This window comes from Pteropus medius, unplaced genomic scaffold (assembly GCF_902729225.1).
Source record: "Pteropus medius unplaced genomic scaffold, Ma_sr-lr_union100, whole genome shotgun sequence".
Taxonomy (NCBI): domain Eukaryota; kingdom Metazoa; phylum Chordata; class Mammalia; order Chiroptera; family Pteropodidae; genus Pteropus; species Pteropus medius.
In genome coordinates this window covers 3,758,379-3,780,944 of record NW_024342471.1, presented here as the reverse complement: position 1 = coordinate 3,780,944, position 22,566 = coordinate 3,758,379, and the positions used below count along the sequence as shown (strand labels likewise).

General features: G+C 42.6%; 1 protein-coding gene across 7 annotated transcripts in view; it reads right to left on the bottom strand.

The window, feature by feature from the left end:
• Nucleotides 1–2,677: 2,677 nt before the first annotated feature.
• Nucleotides 2,678–22,566, bottom strand: part of UBOX5 (U-box domain containing 5) — a 32,029-nt gene continuing 12,140 nt past the window's right edge. For 4 of the 7 annotated variants that reach the window (XM_039863877.1, XM_039863875.1, XM_039863873.1 and 1 more), the window contains exons 2-5: nucleotides 10,444–10,538; nucleotides 8,052–9,252; nucleotides 5,828–5,989; nucleotides 3,047–3,412 (exon numbers count right to left, since the gene is read on the bottom strand). In XM_039863877.1, coding sequence (XP_039719811.1) covers nucleotides 3,204–3,412; nucleotides 5,828–5,989; nucleotides 8,052–9,252; nucleotides 10,444–10,497 — 1,626 coding nt within the window. In that variant the 5' untranslated portion in view covers nucleotides 10,498–10,538 and the 3' untranslated portion in view covers nucleotides 3,047–3,203. Of the gene's footprint in view, nucleotides 3,413–5,827; nucleotides 5,990–8,051; nucleotides 9,253–10,443; nucleotides 10,539–13,776; nucleotides 13,945–22,566 lie in introns of those variants that run through there. The other 3 variants (XM_039863872.1, XM_039863878.1, XM_039863879.1) reach the window with 3 other exon arrangements.

The window sequence follows — 22,566 nt, the reverse complement described above, 5'->3', positions numbered from 1 at the left end:
TGGCAGAAATGTTCTATATCTGTGCTATCCAATAGAATAGCCACTAGCACATAATGAATAGTAAGGACTTGAAATGTGGCTGGTGTGACTGAGATACTGAGTTTTTCATTTTTTTTACTTTTAACTAATTTAAATAGCCACATGTGGCTACTGGTTACTGTACCTGACAGTGCATCCTTGGTAATTCCCAACCCATCCACTCTCCTTCCTAAAACTGGAAGGAAAGATCCTACCTGTCCGAGCAGGTTGAGAGGTCAGTAGGCTACAGTGGGCTGTGGAGAGGGCTGGACAGGAAGCTGACAGCGTGCAGAGGGGCCAGCTTGAGGCAGCCCTGCCCCACCCAGTGGCCATCACAATGGCAGCCAGCCCAGCATCACAATACTGCAGGCGGGAGGTGAGCAGTAGCCTGGCAGGTGGTTTTTTCCAGGGGCAGGTCTCTTTGTCTGCAGACCTACTTACAAAACCCAGGCGGCAGAGGACCGGTTCCTGGGGTATGGAAAAGCACCCAGCCGCTGAGCAGCCTCAAGCTGGAGACCTACAGGAGAAAGCAGGGCAGGCATGGAGATGCAGCAACCTACTACTCTACCCCAGGGCCCAGGTGCTGCAGGGTCCTGCGGCCCCGCTGCCGGGCAGTGCAATACTCTGTGAGCACTGAGCAGCTTCTCGTCTTCTTCCTAGCGATTTGGTTCTTCTACTTCTTCTACCTTTAGGACTACTCCTGAGCGGCCTTCCCTTCCGCCTGCTCCAGGGCTGGAGGGCGACAGCAGAGAGCATGACAGAGAGCACGGCCCAGCCCCTGCGAATGAGGGCAGAGAGGGGTCAAGGGCTGGGACCTTCGCCCCACAGAGACGATGGTCAGGACACGGGCAAGGTCTCACTCTGCACCTTGGAGATGAGCACTGGGGTCCTGTGTCGCAAAATCTCAGGTGCCACAGCCCAGCCTCCTGCTCTCGATGGCCTGGAGCTGCACGCCCTGAACAGGCTTCGTGATGAGTAAATGAGAGAGAAAAGGGAAAAGACGTGTGGCCCAAAGAACCTGTGGTGGGGCAAGCGGTCAGTGGGTCATGTCAAGGCTTTGCGTCCCAAGTCTCTCAGTCGATGGAGCCCATGTATTTACTGGTTAGAAATAAAATGTTTCTGAGCCTACTTGGCAGCAAGAAAAATGTTATTCCTATTTTTTACGGGAGAGAAACTGAGCCCAGAAATGCTTAGTGTGTTTCTAGCAAGAGTGTTTAAAACAACCACTTCCTTTGGGGCCGGGTTGGGGGGTGGGGGCTCTTTAAAATGAGAGAAAATGGATGTATCTCCAAGGATGTGGGTGTGGCTCCATCTGGTCGGAGGACAGGAACTGTCCCACCCCAGTGGCTCTCATGCCCAATTTCCCACCGAGCCCCCAGCAAGAGAGGAGGTAGCTTGCCCTCATCTGGGCATGCTTCATGCTGACTCCATGCTGGTGGCTTCCTCTGGCTCCCAGGGGTGGGGCAGACAGGACAACTCCCAGAGAGAGGGGCTCCCTGAGGCTGCCAACCTGCTTGTGGGAACTAGACTGTTGCCCTGAGACTGTGACAGGCTGAGGGTAGGAATCGTCCCCCTGCCCCCACCAGCAGTGCTTTTGCTACAAATGCTGGGACTCTTCTTAGAACACGAGCACTCGAGGAGGGTAAGGCAAGAATCTAAAATGGCCCAGACATTTAAAGCCAAAGGGCACACGGGAGCCTTGCCAGCCAAGAGGAAAGCCTTCCATTGCAGACCCTGGTCTCATGACAGGCTGCATCAAGGGAAGTACCACCAGGAGGCAGAGGGAAGGATGCTGCCACCTTTAGGGCATAGGAATCCCAGAGGAACTCTCAGAAATGTAGATTCCCAAACCTCAACCCAGATCTCTAAATTCTTGGGTTTGGACTGGAGTTCAAGAATCTGAATTTTTAATTAGCTACTCCCTTCCTCAGTCAGTATACGGACTGTAGTTCTCTCTGCCCCATGTGTAAAGCACGGAAAACAGTGTGAACGCCGGCCTCCATGCCCAAAGTTCCCCATCAGGAGCAAGGCAGGAGGCCCATGGGCAGGGAGGGAGGGAGAGCAGGCAGCCCAGAGCCCTGGGTGGCTAGAGGGCTCCCACGGCCTGTTCACAGGGCCTACGACAGAATCTCAAGGATAAAATATGAACCTCTCTGGGCTGCGCCTTCGCAGACATCCTCAGAAGGTAAGAGGGAAAAGTACAGTGTAGCTTCTCACTGACGTTCTTCTAGTGACTAGAAGCTATTCCATAACAGTTGTAGGAATATACAGTTTCTCTGAGACCCCATTAAACCAAATTTTGAATGGAACAAGAAATGCAGCTTATATACAAAGCGTTTTCTGGAAATAGGTCTCAGGCAGGAAAGTTGCCTTCCTCCCGAGGGCAGCAGCCAGCTCTGCTACCAGGCAGCTGAGTTCGCACTGGCAGCCAGCCCCAGGGAGGGCATTCAACCCTCTCCACCTGTGCACGCCCACCTGCAAACCCTCACCACACATCTGAAAATACAACCTCTTGTCCCTTTAGGCCATTGACCTGAATTATATAGCCTGATTAGGTGACTGCTCACAGCTGCCTGTGACAGTCCCACTTTGTGTGAGTGCAGGTGGGGAACAGGAGTATGACGACACAGACCAGTAATCTACCAGGAGGAAGCCCACAGCAGACGTCAACCATCACTTTATTAAGGCTCAGCGTAGTCGGCCAGTAGGGGGCTGAGTCATTCACTTCACAGACCCCTGCCGTGGTCCACTTTTGGATGACACTGAAGGTGGAGGCTCTGAGACCCTGAGCCACAGTCTATTGTGCTCCACGCACATCCACCCTGCGGGGCGGGGAGGGGGTGGTGAATGCAGATAACCAGGGTGGGGCTGGCTCTAGCAGGTGCGGGGCTCTGGTAGGAGGGTGTCGGGGAGATACAGGAGGGCAGGGGCATCTACCCCATCCTTCCCAGCCCAAACTATGGCTTTGTTATCCTGTTGCCACTGGCGTAGCAGTGGAGTGACCCTCCCCGAGCCCGCACTCCAGGCCTGTGCTGCACTGTGGGAGGCGATAACAGGAAAGCCCTTGGGAAAGGAGAGGCCTCTCTGGGGACCTGTGACCCCAGCCAGACCTCAGGGGAGCTATGACCGCCCCCCACACTCCTGTTCCGCCCAGCAATGGGTCTTCTCAGGTTGAGACCAGTCACTCAGAAGTGGACCCGCAGCACGTCCTGGCTGGCGACTGGCCGCTGGCAGGCTGAGCAGGTCATGGACAGGGAGCGCTGCTTCTCACCCAGGCAGGGCCGGCACAGGAGGTGGCCACAGGGAAGCTGGTACACGGGCTCCTTTTTGAAGTAGGGAGAAAACACTCTTTTGCAGGAGGCACACTCGGGGTCCAGGATGCTCCCAGGCTGCTCTGGTAAATCAGGGAGGAAAATAGGTCAGGGTTAGGGAAAGCTGCCCCACCAGGCCCCATCTGGGAGGCAGGGCACATGCCTGGAGTGGGACAAGAAGTTTCCCCATCCTCTACCCCTGCAGCAGCCTGGCTTCTTCCCTCCTCGGCCACCTCTGGCTGATCTGGGAGCAGAGAGGTACCGGACAGCCTGGGAACCCGGAAGCCTTCCTCCTGATCATTAAATCTCGGTGCTTCCATGAATGATCAAAAAAAGCTGGCTCCTGAGGGCAGTCAGGAAGCACTAGGCCCTTCCTCCCGATCTCCCAACAAGTTGTACTTTCCCCTGGGACAGACTCCCAAGGCCAGAGCAAAGCACAAGCTTGCCCTGACAATCTAGATAAACTGCAAGAAAATGAAAAAGCAGAAAATAGGCTGGGCTAGGCAGGTCAAGGAAGGGGAGGGAGGTCGCTCAAGGGGCAGGGCTGAGGTCTGTCTGCGGCAGGCCTGCTTGCTTCTCTGCAGCTCTGCAGCCCAGCAGCTCCCTTCCTGTGCTGTGGTGCTCTCTCCCTCCACACTTCCCACAGGGCCTCCTGAATGAGGGCCACAGTAGTAGATCCTGTTACCCTCTCCTCCCCTACCTATACCCTCTTCCTTTTCTTGTGGCCCTTGAATAAGTGGGCTGTTCTTTCTCTCCCAATCAACACCTCTCTGGAGAGGGCAAGGATGGCCTCTTGGGGAAGAGCCATAAGAATGAAAAGGGACCAGCCATGCAAAGAGTGAAAGGGACAGGAAGTACGAAGAATGGCTGGTCCATTAAAGAAAGAGAGAAGACACAGAGGTGTGATATGTGACCGTGTGGCTCCAGGTGAGATGGCAGAGAAGGTCAGATGGAGGCCGGAGCATGTAGGACCTCACGGGCAGCAGGACTTTCAATTTTATTCCAAGTTCAATGAAATGCGATGGAGGAATTCTAAGAAGTGGAGGGCCATGATCTGGTTTACACTATAAGGTCTCTCTGGCTCCTGTGAGGATGATGGGCTATGGTAAAGAAAGCATGGTTGTGTGGGAACAGTAGGAGCTGCTGCAGAAGTCCGGGGAAGCATGGCAGAAGCTGGGGCCAGGGTGAAGCAAGGGCAGTGGAGCAGAGGACCGCTCTGAGATCTACTTTAGAGGAATGTGAACAAGACTTGATGAAGAACAGAAAGCCAGTGTGAAGACACTCAGGGAAAACCAGGGATGACCTCCAAGTTATAGGCCTGACAGAAGGGCAGAGGATGCTGCTCCTTACCCTGGACGGGATGATGGACGTGGCGGGGGAGAACCTTTGGAGAAGTTTCGAGTTAGAATGTTCACTCAAGAGATTCACAACTTTCCCAAGTGGAGGGGCCAAGCAGCTGTCTCGGAGGTCGGGGTCTGAGTTCCAAGGAGAGGTGGAAGCTACAGATAAGCCTGGCCAGTCACTGGCCAAATGGGCTCTCACTTGGGTGACAGAGAGGACTGAAAGAATAAGGTTCAGGACCAGAGCCTGGAAGAGAAGGAAAAGTCGGCAATGGAAAGAGGGACCACTGAAAACAGGAAGAAAAAGAGCAGAATATCTGGAAGGCCAAGAGAGAAGGTGTTTCAAGAAAAAAAGGCTGGTTAGCCACATCAGACAGTGCTGAGAGGATAAGTGACTGTCGTATTTAGGGTCATGGAAATTGCTGGTTATTTGAACATGACAGGTTCTTGAGAATGGTTAGGATGGCAAACATAATTAGAGAGACAAGCAGGTGGGGACGAGAGGCAGAAGAGGCAAGATGGCCTGCGATCCAAACCACAGGAGGGCCTGGCTCTGGCTAGGCAGGAGGAAGCAAGTACGCCTTATCATCAGTCCCACCAGGCTGCATGTTGGAGAAGATGCCCCAGCATTCCAGTCGAGTCCTCTCACTTTGTAGTCTAACTGATTCCATCATCCAGTGTGGTCCCAGGTTCATTTCAGGCAATTGGCTCAGTAAGCTATCACTGTTCTTTTCTAAGACTAAGAAAATGTTATTAAGGGATGAAGATGACATACTCAACCCCGAACTACACATTTACATAAAGTACCCCAGACATCAGATGGGAGACAGACTAGATAAGAAAAATAAACTAAAGAGGAGAAGTAAACAAAAGTCCTAAGGACAGACAACTAGCATTAGATCTTACCATAAAACACAGCAGGGGTAGCGAAACCCTAAGCCCACAGAATTACTAAGAGCTGACTAAAGAAAGCCTTTCCTGTGAAGAGTTAAACTTCACAGGCTGCCCCTCAGCTCTCCCTGGAAAAGGAAAGAAAACAGGTTCTGCAGGCCTGGGTGTTGGGGCTAAGGAGCTGGGCATGGAAATCCACAGAGCCCCAGAGGCATGGCCCAGTGCACCACTCAAGGGCTCCAAGGAGGTGGACAGGCCCCATGTTACCCGAACTGGTGCCTGGCCTCCAGGAAGTGCTGCTTCCTCTTGTGCCAAGGTGCTGGAGCTGTCCCCTGGTCAGCCGTGCTGTGAAGGAGGGCATGGAGCCAAGAGTCGACGTCAAGGCAATTTCCAAGCTTTGTGACAGCTTCTGCTCGTGGGACACTGGATCTAACAAGAGATGCACAGACCGCAATATCCAGAGAGAAGTTTGGCTGAGGACTACAAAAATGGCACTTCCAGCTTCAAATAGACACAAATATAAAGTCTTCCCTAATATCTACTAGTGGATTGTGATGACAATACTGGAGTTAAAGCCTGGGGACCCTGGCAGTTGCTACTATCCCACCCGTTTTCCGGGTTCCGGGCTCTGTGTTAGCTTTCCTCCTCCTGGATAAACTGGGGGCAGGCAGAGGCCACCTTGTGGCTCACCAGCAGAACCACACTCTACTTTCTGAAGAACTCCCTGCCAGCCAAAGAAATGACTGAGGCAAGCAAATGTCCAGCTCCCTGCCCTGTTCTCTCCCCAGCAGCCTTAGTCTGATCTTTCCCCATCTCCTCCCCTCCAGGGATCCCACCGCTCTGCGGGGCCACTGGCCTGCACTCGAGGCATTTGTAAATTTGCTTTAGGTAAAGCAAAGCAGTTACTATCAAGTAGAACAATTAAGACCTCACTCTGCCCACTCCACAATCAAGGGGCCTTGTCTGTGTGGTCTACAGAAAGCCAAGCAATGGGCTGACGGTGAAAGCAATGGAGGAGGGTGACAGCTGCCCGAGAAAGGAACCAGAGACCTGCCTGGTTTCTAAACTGCCCAAAGTGGGAAATAAAATGTTTTGTCTATAGTTCGTAGGACACAGATATCAGCTTGGGCCCTTGAAGGAGCACTGGTCAGCATGATCCTGTGTCACCAACAAATCTGTCAAGGCTAATACCACTGGGGACCTCCACAGATATCTGGGTCTAAGGACTTTTCTCCTTGTCTTGGCCACTGCACCTCAGATACTTCCAAGAGTTTCTGGGGGTCATGGTAACTACAATTTACACTCAAATTCAAAGAAGACACAAATGTAAACTTTAACTACTACCTGCACAGGCCTTTTAGAGTAAGAGAGGAAATTAAAGAATAAAATCTAAACACACAAATTCTCATAAAGAAAAAGGTGTCAAAGAGCTAGCTCCAAAAGCATCAAACACTGACAATCGCAGGGAATAATACCAAATGTGTAAAGAGTAAATGATGCTATGATGCTAATACGATTCAATTGTTTCAGAGTATAGAATAGGAAAATTTCCTAATTTGTCTTATGAAGCAAATAAATCGTTCATGCCAAAACCCGATCAAATATGGTTTGTACACTCATATGTACGCATGCCCGCGCACACACACACAGAACAGTCCCATCTCACTAATAAATGTAAAAATCCTAAATAAAACACTAGCAAACAGAACCAAGCAGCCCATTAAAAAGAGCATGACCAAACGAAATTTACTCTAGGAATTTAATAATGGTTTAATACTGAAAGTCTATAAATGTACTTTCTCACGTTAAAAGATCTCAGGATAAAAAAATCATAATTTCACCTCCATTGATACTGAAAAGGTATTACACAAAATTCAACCACCAATCCTAGATTAAAACAGTGAGAGTGTCTGAAATGGCTCCCAAGGAACCCCACCCCTGGACACTCCTGCCCTGGGGTACCCCTGAGTGTAGGCTGGATTTACGTGACTTGCTTCTAAGAGAATACAGCAAAAGTGATGGAATGACACTTTCAAGATTAGATTATTCAAGACTGAGTTCCAATTTGTTTGCACACTCTGGTGGACACAGCTCCCATGCTGACCTTGAGAGGCAAGGAATTGAGTGCACTCTGGCCACAAGCCAACAAAGAAGAGAAGCCCCAGTGCAATAATTCAGCAGGGAACTGAATCCTGCAACAACCACGTGGATGAGCTTGGAAGTGAATCCTTCCCCAGTCAAGCCTTGATATGACTGCAGCCCCACCGACACTTTGATAGCAGCCTTGGAAGACCTTGAAGCAGATCATCCAGCCAAGTGACACCTTGATTCCTGACTAGAGAAGCTATGAGATAATGAATGTGGTGCTTTAAGCCAGTATATTTTGGGATAATTTAAGCTGGCAAAGCATAAAACCAAGGGCAGTAATGCCAAGTTATCACCAGGGAGGGACAGCAATGACAACGGGCACGGACATAAGATGGTATATTACCTGCTGAGCAGTCCATGTGTGTCAGACCAAGCTCACTGGCAGCTTTCATTTTCTTAGCAGTGTGCTCTGAGGTAGTGGGTGAGACCAGAAGGCTTGTGGTAGAAAAACAAGAAGCATTTACACCAAGGCTACCGTCTAGGGCATGTTCAGCCTGCTCCATCTTCCTTTTCCGAGATGGCAGAGCAATGGAAGAAGGGGTCACTGCCAAGGCAGTCTGTGCTCTTCCAAGCAGGTGGCAGCCAGGAATGGAGTGCTGGAGCAGGAAATGGTCGATACGGGCCTTCAGGGAGGGGTGAGGCAGGGGCTGGGAGTGTGGAGTAAAGGCTACCCCTGTGAAAGGGTCACTGGGCACTCGGCCCCATGTGGCTTCACTGCGGTTACACTTCTCCAGTGTGCTCTGGTCGATGACCTTGCCTGAGGGCAGCAGCATGGGGCAAGGCATGATCTCCAGGGTGATGGGATCCAGGAACTCCTCAGGCACATCCTGAATTACCTCAGCCAGTTCCTGCACGTTGGAGGGGGCATGCTCGCCCTCAGATTGGCTCCCAGAGTCACAGTCACTCTCCATGGGCAAGGCCGGGGCCTGGAGAGCCAAGTCCTGAGGGAGGCTCTCTGAAGCAACCAGCAGGACACTGTCTATCACCTCCTGTGAGCAGGTTTTGGCTGGCTGACCCCACACTTCCAACCGCTTGATGCAAGGGATACCACTGCCTGTCACATGAGTGATACAGATCTTGAGATGGGCCACATGGTTAAGGGAAAGAGCCCCCTTATTCCAGAGCTCCTGGGCCACAATAGCAGGAGAAGGGAGTGTGACTTCCATCGGGACAAAAGGTGGCCTGGCCTTGAAACCCCTGTGGCTAAACACCACTTGGCTCTGGTTTTTCAAGAAGACTTTGCCTACCAAGGTGAACGCTTCCTTGTCCGGGATGGATGGCTCAGCTGGGCCCGGGGTCCGGCATTCAGGGGTATTCCAAGAACCTCTGCTGGATAAGGCGGATGTGTACATTTCCAGGCCAGTGACATTCTGGCCTACCCCAGCTGTGAGGTCTATGTTAATTCTACAGATTTCCACATTGAAGGGAAAAGAAACTGTCACATAAACTGGTGGCTTAATGAAATACTCTGTCCTAAAACCATGACTTCTCTTTGTGAGGTCTTCAGAGATGAGATTTTCTACTTCATAGCCATCAGCTGATATCTAGATTTAATGACAGTACGAGACACATTGATTTGATGAGATCCAAATGAAGACAGCTAGTTTTCAAGAACTTGCCATTTCTAAGAAAACTCTTTAAAGAAAGTCTGAAGTTCCTCATTTAAAACTTCCTCTATTACATCAAATTCGCCTGGGTTTTTCTGCAGGTACCCAAGATCAGGTTAAAGGCTGAGGGCAACTGTGTACCCAAGTACTGCTCATCCTCAAAACTCTGCCCAACCCAATCGAAATCCCTTCAAAATAACAGCTCTGTGAAAAGGGGGCATATATACTAGCGGGTTTTTTTTCCTTTTTATTTCAGAAGATGAAATCATGCAGATTTATAAAAAACAAAGACAGTCATTAAAGTTCTCAATTTTGCATTTGGGCTACCCATTATAACAAGTTTCCCTAGGAAGGTATAACAAATAAGCTTCTTATAAATCTATGAATGGTGAGCCAAAAAAAAAAAAAAAACCAAAAAGACACACGTGTGTGCACAGGGAAAAGGACCATAAAAAAAAATTGGGAAATTTAAAAGTGAATGTGCTATAAGATAAGATTATGAATAGCTTTTTCTCCTTTTAATACTTCTAATACTTGTTATAACCAATGGAAATTTTAACATATCTTTGTCTGAAGAAGTCAACTTAACAATCTGGGAACCTAAAATAGTACGCTGAGTGCAGAAACCCCAAATTAGGGGAGGGGTCCAATTCTTCCCTTAGAGCCTCCTTATTCCAGGCTCTGAGCTGTGAAAGATACCCTTCTTACACAAAAGGGGAGGCAGCTTAATTCACATAAAAAATCCAAATAACAAATACAAGCCATTATTTCTAGCATCTGAAGTTACAAGAACTGGGGGAAAGAGTATTCCTACCTTCACTCTGACATTGAGCAAAATTAAAATTTATCACCAGAGGGAAAGGAAAAGCACAATGAATACGACCTTCCACAAAACGAGTCACAGCTCACCTTGTAACGGAGCTGTCTGACTCTAGAGGTACAGCCTGACCCTCGCTTACCTAAATATCATCTGATGGAATCTAAAATAAGGAGGGTGAAAGCACATTAAGCATGAATTAAGTTCACTATCCAAGGCAGGAAATGGGGAAAAACATGACAAATAGATATCGTGTATGTATGTACATATGTATGTATGTATGTATGTATTTATATGTTTATTTTGTTTACCTTGTTGCAGTAAATTCTTGGTCTGAACTGTGGGAGGCAAAGATTTATTACCATCTTTGTGGCTGAAAGGATAGCTTCCAAGCATCAGAAACAGCCTTAAATAAAAAATAAAACTTGGTATTAGACAAGTGAAAATTCAATTTTAAACTTTTAGGAGTTGATTCCTAAGAGAAAAGAATCAAGCAGGGTAACAACAAAAACTTTCGTATACATTCACTCTCTTTGTATCCTACATGTAATGCTGGGGGAAAATGAGTCACTGAATAATCATGGAGACTTCTACTGCAGACTGAGCAGGTTGGCAAAGACTGCCATATCTCTGGCTGGCAGTTGTTCTTAGATGCACTGGAGACAAGGGCCTGTCAGCTCAGCAAGGGCCTCAGCCTAAGAAAGGGAGGGTCAAAAGTGGCTGAGCTCAGACAAAGAACAGGCTTATTTAGCCAGAGAGTGTAGAACGGAAAGGGTCACAGAAAAGAATCATAGTGTGCTAAGCATCTTTGTTACTTAACACTTGTTAATGCAAATAACATTTTATTAAAACAAAAAACAATAAGTCAAAAACATTATTATTAAGAAATAGAAAATCTTATCACTGGAATCACCTTAAAAGGACATCTAATCTAAACAGTCATTTCAATGACCAGTGTCCAGGGTGGGGAAAACAGGTGAAGGTGGTCAAAAGGTAACAGTAAGTTCTAGGGATGTTATGTACAATATGGGTGACTATAGATAACAATACTGTACTGTATATTTGAAAACTACTAAGAGAGTAGATCTTAAAAGTTCTCATTACCAAAAAAAGAACTATATGAGGTGATGGATATTAACTAACTTATTACAGTAATCACTGGGCAATACATATGTATATCAAACCATTACGTTGTACACCTTAAGCTTTTACAATGTCATATGTCAATGACAGTTCAACAAAACTAGAGGAAAAAAAAATAACCAATGTCCAATAGCCTTTGGTATTCGCTGTAGAGAAGTAGGGAAGCCACTAGAAACATCCCTCTCAGTAAGTGGCGAGCCTGTCCAATGGATCTGAATTCCTTGGGTGAGGCCAACCAGCCATGCTATGCTTTTCTATCTGGCTGACAGGGCCATGAAAAACGGTTAGCCCAAGAGGGACCAGGTCACCCTCTGAGGTCTTCGTCATGATCAGTAGGTGCCACTTGCAGAGGCCAAGCACACTGAGTGTCCTGCAACATTTTAGTGGGAAGTTTCTGCACAGTGAAGATCTGCCATGGAATCTTTAAATATTTATTATCTCAGCCTAGTCCCTAACATGGTTTTACCTACAAACACATAGTATTTTTTAACATGGTTTTAATATATGCTAAATTTTCTAGGAAGGGAACTTCCATGTATCATGGGAAGATAGTACTTTGTTTTGTTCAGATCTTTACCATGAGGTGTTCACCACTGCTGAAACCACATCACTGAGAGTAATGCTAATATACCTTACAGTCTACATTTTAGCAGTCTACATTCTAGGTGATTCTATATGTTGGTAAAAGCTTCTGATTACTTCTTTATGCCTTCTAGTATGGTCATACTCAAACATTTAAACATGAAAATAAATTTTATTATCACATTTAAAAATTTATCCTTTATAGTAGTTATGGCATTTGTGTATACACACACAATGTATGCATGTATGCTTATGTATATACGTGTGTGTGTGTGTGTGTGTGTGTGTGTGTGTGTGTGTGTGTGTGTACACACTGCTGCTGGGAGTTCTCTCTTTCCTTCTTTGCTTTGATGGGAAAGGATTTAAGAAAAGAAATAGAGTCTATGGCCATGGCACCCTGAACAAGCCCGATCCCGTCTGATCTCAGAAGCTAAGTAGGGTTGGGCCTGGTTAGTACTTGGATGGGAGACCGCCTAGCAAGACCGGGCATAAAAAATAAAGGATTGTAAACTGACAAGGTCCTTGTAATCTGTGAGGTCAACCAAGGGTTGCCTTGTCTAAAAAATTTAAAAAAAAAAAAAAGAGAGAGAGATAGAAAGTTCATTATATCAAAATACTGAAAGGTAGTTAGTATTAGTAAGATAAAGGTACCACTAGTCTACAATCATCTCTAGTCAGCCATCATCTCTATCTCCACAGTCCCCATCTCAGGCCTTGTTCCTTTCTTTCAAGGAAAACAAACTCTGGCAGAGGTAACAATGCTAACTCCTTGAAGTACTGATTTGATTGCCTAGTGGGAGGCACTAATTTCACCAACATTCACATTCTTCCTATCTCCTCGTTATTTTCTTGGACGCTTCACACTGTGGTCTTTTAACTTTATTCTACATATCATGAAATTAATTTTCTTTGAAAACCTAAATGCCAGGACCAGAGCAAGTTGGGCAAGGTCTTCTTGGAGACATGACAAAGAGCTTTCCTGTGAGTATAAAGTCAAATGGAAAAGTCTTCAAAATTTATCTGTGTACCCAACTCAGTAGTAAATATAGCATGAGATACAGTTGCCCAGATGTGACCACTCTCAGGACAATTGCTCTTTGTCTTTAACCCCTGGCTCAGCTATCACCAGACACCTGCTCCTGTGATTGGACTTGAGAGATGACCAGAATGAGTAGGGCGAGGTTGAACAAAAGGCTTTCGAACTTTGGTTATAACTTTTAAAAAGTCCACCTCAGACACCTGAAAGGAAAAAATCTGACTGCCCTACCAATCAATGTGATAATTTACAAGGTCTTATCTGCACTGTATCTCAGCAAACAAAAACCCTCTATTAGCAAAAACACACCACTGGCCAGGGAGGCACAAACACAACATGGCTTAGAGTCGTCCACCAGGGATTTTATTCTATTTAAATCTTAACAACCGGTTAGCCCTAAAGTGGGGACTAATATCCTTATTTTGCAGATGAAGAAACTGAGACTCAAAGAGAGGTTAAGCTGGGACTCAGATTCCAAACCTTCCCAAATCATTCTGGTCACTGTTTACTTGGTCACCATTTACCTTGAAGAATTTACCAGGAAGTTATATGGATACCTTATAACTTTTTTTTTTTCTGTTACTTAGGTCAAGATTTGGTATCATTCATTAAAAAAAAAACTCAATTCTTCTAAACTTAAAATTAATATGGCTAAGCTCTACTATGGAGAAATATGGAACCTTGACTGCCCTCTCCAACATGTGTTGAATCAAGCCTCGAATTGTGTTTTTGAAGAAAACCTTTAGGTGAGCTAGCTTTCTATTCAAGCATTTCACCTCATGAACATTCTCAACCTTCATCGGGGTTAATTCCATTAGTCAACTATTTAAGCATATAGACCATATCTGACAGACACAGCCTACTTGCTCTCCACAGCACTTACCAAATTTGAGAGAATATTTATGGAGACTGTTCAGTCCATCCAAGTTAAATTCTTTTCAGTGTCTGCCTAAGTGGCATCTCTCGCCTCCTTGCCTGGCATCCTTGGTGGCTGCTGCACTTGCATCCCACCCCACCATCTGACAGACTTCTTAGCAGTGTGGATCCTTAGCTGTAGCAAAAATATATGTAACACACTGATAAAAACTCAGTGGCCAATCTGTGAAGATTCACAGGATACCAGGGTGATACAACATCAGCTGAGAACCATAATTTTAGTCTCTAAAATGTATTACTCCAGTGAGCAACCCCTCAGAGCAGTGCATTGGACTATCCTTATGTTCATCCCAGCCATAACCATCACACACTCCTTGCCCCACTGCAAATACTTTACCAAACTCTTCACTAGTTTTGTGTGGCCCATTACAAGGAATTTCATAAGAAACAGTTTTATAAAGTTGGGTGTTGTTTCATTAGGTTGTCAAGATGATCATTCTCTATTCAGCACAGAATCTTCTCTTTGAGACCCATGAGAAAATTCTCTTTGGTTTCAGTACTAGGAACAGCTGTTAATTGCAATCAACTCAATATTTTATGGTATAAATATGAATCATATAATTGCTCATGATCATTTCTTTACTTTGGCTGCTAAAAAACTCAGTGGTCCAGCCCTCAAATTTCTCTCTGCCTGAATTCTTCACTAATTTTTGTCATAAAGTCTATTGTGAAAGCTACCTTGAAGTTATTTTGGAACAGGATAAGGTATAAATAATAAACCATTCTCTTTTTGGTGAACATTTAGGTTGTTTGCAAACTTTCACTATTAAAACATTAAGATAAAAATCTTAAGTAGATTTTTGTCATACTACAATTTTGACTTTTTTCTTAACGGTCCTACATGTTTCTTGTTAAGCCTGTTATTTATGAATAGTATCCTTTTATCCCATTAATTTTTCTAACCAGTTTCTCCAATATATAAGAAAGCTGTTCACTTTTGTATCTTTATTATGTATTCAGTTGTCCTGTTGAACTCATTAATTTTAATAGATTTTCAGTTTTTTTGGAGGTTTCTACAATCTCAATAATAATAGGAGCCTCTTTCTCAAAATGGTAAACTCTTATTTCTCTCATCTTACTACGTTAGCTAAAACTTCTAGAATTATATAAAATAATAATAGAGTTGCTATGCTTGTTTTGTTCCCATTAGAAGATGCCTATAATGTTTCATCTTTGAACATAATACTGATTATTAGATTGAAACACTTTTTGTTAATAAATCATTCTAATTTTTAGTTTTTTGAAAATCATGAATATGCTTTGAATTTTGATTTTCTCTATATACTGTTTTATTATTTTTCTTATCTGACGGACTAATGAGATATAACACATTTTTCTAATTTTAAACCATCCTTTTATTCCTAGGATAAGATCTGGTTGTGGTAGATTTTTCTTTAAAAGTTCTTCAAAATGTACTGAATTTGATAGCTCATATTTAATTTTAGATGAGATGTTATTGCACATTCATATAACATTTACAAGTCCTATGCTAGGCATGGAATACAGAGATAAAAATGAAATGGTCAGGTGGTAAAACTATTCTATATGATACTGTAATGGAAGATACACAACATAATACACTTGTCAAAACCTACAGAATTGTGCAACAAAAAGAATGAACCTCAATGTAAACTATGAACTTCAGTTAATAATAATATATTAATATTGGGTCATAAATTGTAACAAATGTACCATTCTAACACAAGATGTTAATAATAGCAGAAATTGTGGGCAAGGGAGAGAAGGTAAATGAGAAGTCTCTGTATTATCTGCTCAATTTTTCTGTAAACCTAAAACCACTTTAAAAAAATAAAGTATAATAATAATAGTAATAACAACAACAAAGAATGAGTGGGGAAAAAAGTGACTGAAAACAAAATAGTACTAGAGATCAAATTGAAGTAAGTGACTGTGCCATTGCAGGACAAGAGTGACAGACCTTTTTAAAAATATCTTACAAATGATGGTATCTAGTGTTTTTCAAAAACAGTGATGCCCAAACAGAGTCTACAGGACTCTGGTTGCCACTGAAATCTTTGTATGATCTTATCATCTCTCTGGTTTCAACACCCCTGTATCTTTTAAGGTCAAGGGCCTCCTGCCTAATGCTTAATCCAGAAAAAAATAGCTCACCATATGAAAATGCAAACAGCCTCGCCCAGGAAGACTTCCTCCCTACCCCTGCCTAGGAAATGGCCAAGTGTTACCTGAACTCATTGTAAACACTGTCCAGTAAATATTTATAAATTATAGCCGCCTTCTCCGAATTTGGCATGTAAGTACAAGAAAGACTGAGTCTGAGTTAAATCGGGGACCACACATCATAGCTAAAGTATCCCACAGTGCAAAGAAGCAACTTGGAGGCAGATAATAATGGCATTATAAGATAGCAAGATAACAGAGGTTTATAAGCAGATAACATGTCAATTTTCTTTATAGATTTTCTTTTTATTACAAAATAAAAGGTAAAGATTATAACATAGTAGATGCTCTTATACCCACCACCTAGATTTAGTAAATGGTTAACATTTTGCCATGTTTGCTTCTCATTTCAGTGTTGAGCTAAATTTAAAAGATATAAACAAAAATGCCACCAGTCCTATTTCTTCTCCCTTTTTACCAAGAAGCAAGTATCTGAAGTTGGTGTTGCTCATTCAAATCAGTATAGTTATGTGTGTATCCATAAACATACAGTAGTTTTATATATTTTTAATATACTTTAATGATAATATACCATGAATGTCATTGTATAACTTGCTTTTCTATTATTATTTGAAGGTTTTTTTATATTGAAATATATATATCCAGTTGATTCATTTTAACTTCATGGTCCTGTCCACACATCTTGAGGTATTACAGACTTCCTTCTAACAGTGATTATGGAATATAAAAGTTTGTAAGAGAGCTTTTTGCAGATGACATTCAGAGTAGGAAAGGATGGTTTAAATCAATGTTTTTAATTTGTGACTGTGAAACCAAGTTATGGGTTGAAGGAAGAAATAACTAAAAGAGAATGCAAAATATCGAGTGTCATGAAACTTTTGTTTTCATTTTAAACAAATAGATACGACAAATGTACATACTAGATCTAATATAAAATGTTATTTCTTACTATGGCTCTTGATGAAAAAAACTGAAAAACACTGGCCAAAAGTATACCCAGAAGTCAGGAGTAACATTTAAACTGGGGACAACTAGGACACATGCCTGACCTCACGGCAATTCTGAAAAGTGACAGATACTACATACTAATGGTACAATGGACCATATATGCTTGACTATAGGAAACAAGAGGCAAGAACAGGAACAAAAAGGGAAGGGCACTAGGGAGAGGGATCATAGAGTCAAGGCGTAGAGATGCGACAGTGTGAGGCAGGGTCAGGAAATGCTGAACATGCCACTTAGCTAGAGGGGGAAGGAGGAGGCAGTGCTCTAGAAAGGCAGATAGAGCCAGAAGGGGAGGGCCTTGAATGTTATGCCATGGGGCTTCAGACTACTTTACCTGGTGGACCAGGGGAGTGTTTTTTCAAACCAAAGATCAGGAATCAAGAACTCAAATTACTGAGTCAAAATCATTTTTTAAAATTATAAAGAATAGAAAGAAAATGTCACAGTGCCTCGACACATGAGGGCAAGCAGCAGTGTTTTGTGAATATTTTGCTTCAGACACAAATATATGAATCTATTTATCCATCTATCCATCTATTTTTATTCTGAGTTTTGACATAAAGGTATTTTTACTAAGGGCTGTAGCAAAAAAAAAAAAAAAAGGTTGAAAGCTATTGGTCAGAGGGATGGTCATAGAAGCCTTATAACCAGGAAAAAAAATTACACAAATAAAAGTCTGTGTAATTTTTAATTCTGTGTAATTAGCCTGCTAGATAACAACAGCAATTTTGAACCACTTAGAGGCAATTCACCCTTCAAGGGATTTCTCTTTCCTCTAGCTGATGTGTTCCTGCCATCTTAGTTACTAGAAGAGGGAGTATCTTTGCAAATGGCTTCCTGAAGACATCAAAAATGAGTATCAAACTACAAACTACTTAGAAATAAACTAGTAGTCTCAGTTTTCGCCTTGATGTTTTCTTCCTTTTTTTTTTTTTTTGAGGGAGGAGTATTCTTTAAGAGTAAGAATGAAGGAAATGAACTATGGATAACAAGTTACTACTGAGTATCTCACAAAAATTTCAAAGCTACCTTATTTAAGAAATCTTTTTTTATTTTAAATAACTTTTTAAGATGATTGAGATTTATATGCAGTCATAAAAAAACAATACAGAAAGATCTCATATACCCTTAACCAGTTTATCTCAATGGTAACATTGAGGACAGCTATAGTACAACATCACAACCAGGATACTGACAACGATGCAATCTGCAGATCTTATTCAGATTTTGTAAGTTTTACAGGCACTTGTCTGTGTGTGCCTGTGTATTCAGTTCTATGCAGTTTTATTCTATACGTAGATTTGTATAATCACTACGAGTCGAGATACAGAATAGTTCTGTCACAAGAACCCCGTGTACTACCCTTTAAGAAGCCTTTTATTTTATAAGTCCAAATATTCTATTACCACAGAAGTCTTGAAGTTCTAAGTCCCTCAACAGAAGACTCTAGTTAATTCCACTACCCACACTGTAAAGAAACAAACTTGAATGACACATTTATTTTTGGTGTACCTGTCATTTAAATGATAAATATGACTATGTAGAAAAATGCCAAAAGTATATATAAAGAAAAAGAATACAAAATAGAAGTATTATGATCACACATTTGTTAAAAATCTGTATCTACGAATATGTACACATGAAGAGTTTGGGAGGCAATGGTGGACATGCAGAAATTTAAAATACGCACTGTATTATAGTGGGATAAGTTGGTTTTTTTTCCTTTCATATGTTTATAGTTGATATAAGTAGTTAAACAGTTGGATGGGATCCTGAGGTCACAGGATGATATCAGAGAGGAATGAGGTTCTAGATGTAAGCTCACAGTATTTCTTACAGCTGACAGCCCCTTAGGACTGGAGGTCCAGATAGAGACAGACCTTCCTCCTCTGGCTCCCTATATTCAGGCTGAGTAAGGAAAAGTGAAAGAGAAGGGCTGAGAATAGATCCAAAGGTATGGTGACCAACCATGTCTGAGGTATTTTCCAGAATGTGGCACTCTCAGTGCTAAAACCAGGAGAGTCCTGGGCAAACTGGGACAAGTTGGTCATCCTATCTGGAAGATTTCTGTGCTTCTTTGGAGCTTGAAGCAGCCAAGTTGAGGACTCAGAACTTGGGGGTGGGGGAGTGTGCAGGGACAAGTTAGAAGAGAATAAGGTGACCATGACACTTTCTGAACACCTGAGCATCTACCCACCTTTAGCCTACAAAGAAATTGCCACAGCTGAGTTATACAACCTGATTTTTTTTCCCCCTATACAACCTGATTTTTGAGTCTCACAAAAATGTAATGGAAAGTAATTCTGGCAGTTACACATATTTTAAAGACTAGGCTCACACAGGTTATAGAGGGAAAAAAGATTACCTGTCAAATAAGAGAAAAGCATTTAACCTCAAAGAGTGGGTGGTGGGTGGAATACCAATGCACTGAGCAGCTTTATAAATTGGGCACTTCAGCTTTTAAAGAAGTACAATACTTCTTATAATTTCTAAACTGAGTTACTTGTCCATCTATGAAAAAAAGTGACTTGTGTGCATTTTTCTTAGAGCTGGTTAAAATGAAAGACTGCTGTCCCAGCCTAACCCACAGAGTTACCCACTAGTAAGAAGTACACAGGGAGACCAGAACACAGATGTGGACCCAGAAGAAGACTGCAATCTTATTCACTTGGAGCCAATTCACCCTTCAATGGCTTAGTATGTGCAAGGCACTCTGCTAGGCACAAGTAGACACTTTTTAAAAATTCAAAGGCTCAAAATAAGGCAGAGATGGGTATAGTTTTTACTTTTAAAAGACTCACAGTCTCAAAACACGGACATGGAGAGTTCTAATACCATTTAATCAGTGCCTGAACAGTAGTGTCAGCAAAATTCTATGGGAACCCGAGTGAGACAGTCAGGCTCTCCATGTACACACCTGACCTTAACTCCATCCCTCTCTCAGGTCTTATTCAATCTGTTCTTGCCTCTCCCCTGAAACTTCAACTTATTTCTAACTACGGGATCCTTTCCTCAACATGTAAACAATATTCAAGTCTCTTCTGCCCTCAACGGCCCTCTCAAAAAACCCAGCCTTGGTGCTATATCTTTTTTAGGGTTGCTAATTTGGTAAATAAAAAATTTAAACGCCCACTTATATCTGAAAATTGGATAGAAATTTTTTTGTTCAGTGTAAGAATGTCCCATGTACTATTTGGGACATACATTGAAAAATTATTTACTGCACATTCAGCAAACTAGGGATAGAAAGGAACTTCAACACAATAAAAGGCATTTAAGAGAAACCCACAGCTAATAATGGTGAAAGACTGAAAGCATTCCCCCTAAGATCAGGAACAAGACAAGGATGCCCACTTTCACCACTTTGATTCTGTACTATAAGTTCTAGCCTGAGCAACTAGACAAGAAAAATAAATAAAAGCATATCCAGAGTGGAAAGAAAGTAAAGCTATCTCTATTCACAAATGATATAATCCTATATATAGAAAATCCTTAAATACACACACACACACACACACACACACACACACCTATTAGTGCTAACAAAAGAATTATGCAAAAATCCTGGGTAAATCAGTTGTATTTCTATATATTAGCAAGGAGCAATTCATAAAGGAAATTAAGATAATTCCATTTACAATACCATCAAAAAGACTAAAATATTTAGGAATAAATTTAACTAAGGAGGTATAAGAAACTACATTGAAAACTACAAAATGTTTGTGAAATAAATTAAAGACCTAAATGAATGAAAAGATATCCTATGTTCATGAAGACTTAACATTAAGATCTGAAAGATGCTAAACACCATTAGTCACTAGGGAAATGCAAATCAAAACCATTTCACATCCACTAGGATGACTGTTAAAAAAAAACGTACAGAAAATAACAAGTGTTAGCAAAAATGGAACACTAGTGCATTGCTGTTAGGAATTTAAAATGGTACAGCCACCGTGGAAAAGTCTGGCAGTTACTCAACAAGTACAGAATTAAAATACGACCCAGTAATTTCACTTCTATATACCCAAAAGTACTGAAAACAGGTGTTCAAACAAAACTTGTACACGAAAGTTCATAATAGCACTATTCACAATAGCCAAAACAATCCAGTGTCCATCACTGATAAATGGATGAACAAGATATAGTATATCCACACAATGGAATATTATTCTGCTATAAAAAGGTATGAAGTACTAATAACATACTATAACATGAAGGAACCTTAAAAATATTATCCTAAGGAAAAGAAGTCAGACCAAAAAAAGGCTACATATTGTATAATTCCATTTTTTAAATTATCCAGAATAGGCAAATCTATAGAGACAGAAAACAGATTAGTAGTTGCCAGGGTCTGGGGAGAGAAGGAAATGTGGAGTGACTGTTTAATGGGTATGGAGTTATCTTTTGGGATGAAGAAAATGTTCTGGAACTAGATAGTGGTGATTGGTTACACAACAATATTAATGTACTAAATATCACTGAATTGTACAGTCTTTATTTTTATAAAGTTTATTGGGGTAACACTGATTAATACTGTACACTGTTTAATTTTATGTGTAATTTACCACAAAACATTTTTCATTGCTTATCTGAAATTCAAATTTTACTGCATATCATGTATTTTATCTGGCAATCCTAGTCCTACCCTAAATCCTCTTCTCTTCAGAAGTTCTCAAGGAATTACCTCAACATCTGCAACCCATTCCTTAACTCTCATTTAACAGGTGTATAATCTAGCTTTGGCCCTGACAATTCAATTCAAACTGATATCATCGGTGATATCCAAGTTGCCAAACTTACTGACTTTCCAGTTCTTGCTTTAACTGCTCTCTCCGCAGCAACTGACATACAATCTCTTTTTTAAAATAACCTTTCTGTTTGGTTTCTATGCAGTAAAAGTTAACTCAGCAGGTTTGGGGTACAGAAATCCTTCACATTCCAAAAAAAACCTGGCCCTTCACCAGCTACTAGGAGATAATCTCTAAACCTTTGGAATATCCTGCTTGATAAATTGTCTATAGATACCCAGGGCCTTGGGCCATGACAGATCATTTACACTAACAACGTGATTTATGGTGGGAGCCTTGGGCCATGCTGCATGAGCTGGACCTCTGGAGGGGCTGAGACTGAGTTACTAAGGTTCAGCCTTGAGGGCAGTCCATGCCTGTGTAACTAACCTCCAATAAATAACCCTGCATACCAAGACTGAGGTGAGCTTCCTTGATTTGCAAAATCTGTACACGTTATCAAACATCATTGTTGCAATACATTAATAGCTGTCTGCATGACTCCACCGGAAAAGGACAGGGGAGGGTGGTCTCTGGGACCTCTGACACTTCTATGCCACCATTTTTTCCTAAATTTGACTATCTGTTCTTTTTCTGTGTACATCACTCGATCTCCTATACTTGTGTTCCATTCTTGGTCATCTCCCCTCACTACCTGCAATAACCTCCTACCCACCTGGCCCAGGAAATTTTAATTCACTTGTGGTTCTGACTGCTGCCTGTCCTCATCCCCATTGGAGACCCCAGCCTGAACCTTTATCCCTGAAGGGCCATCTCAGCAT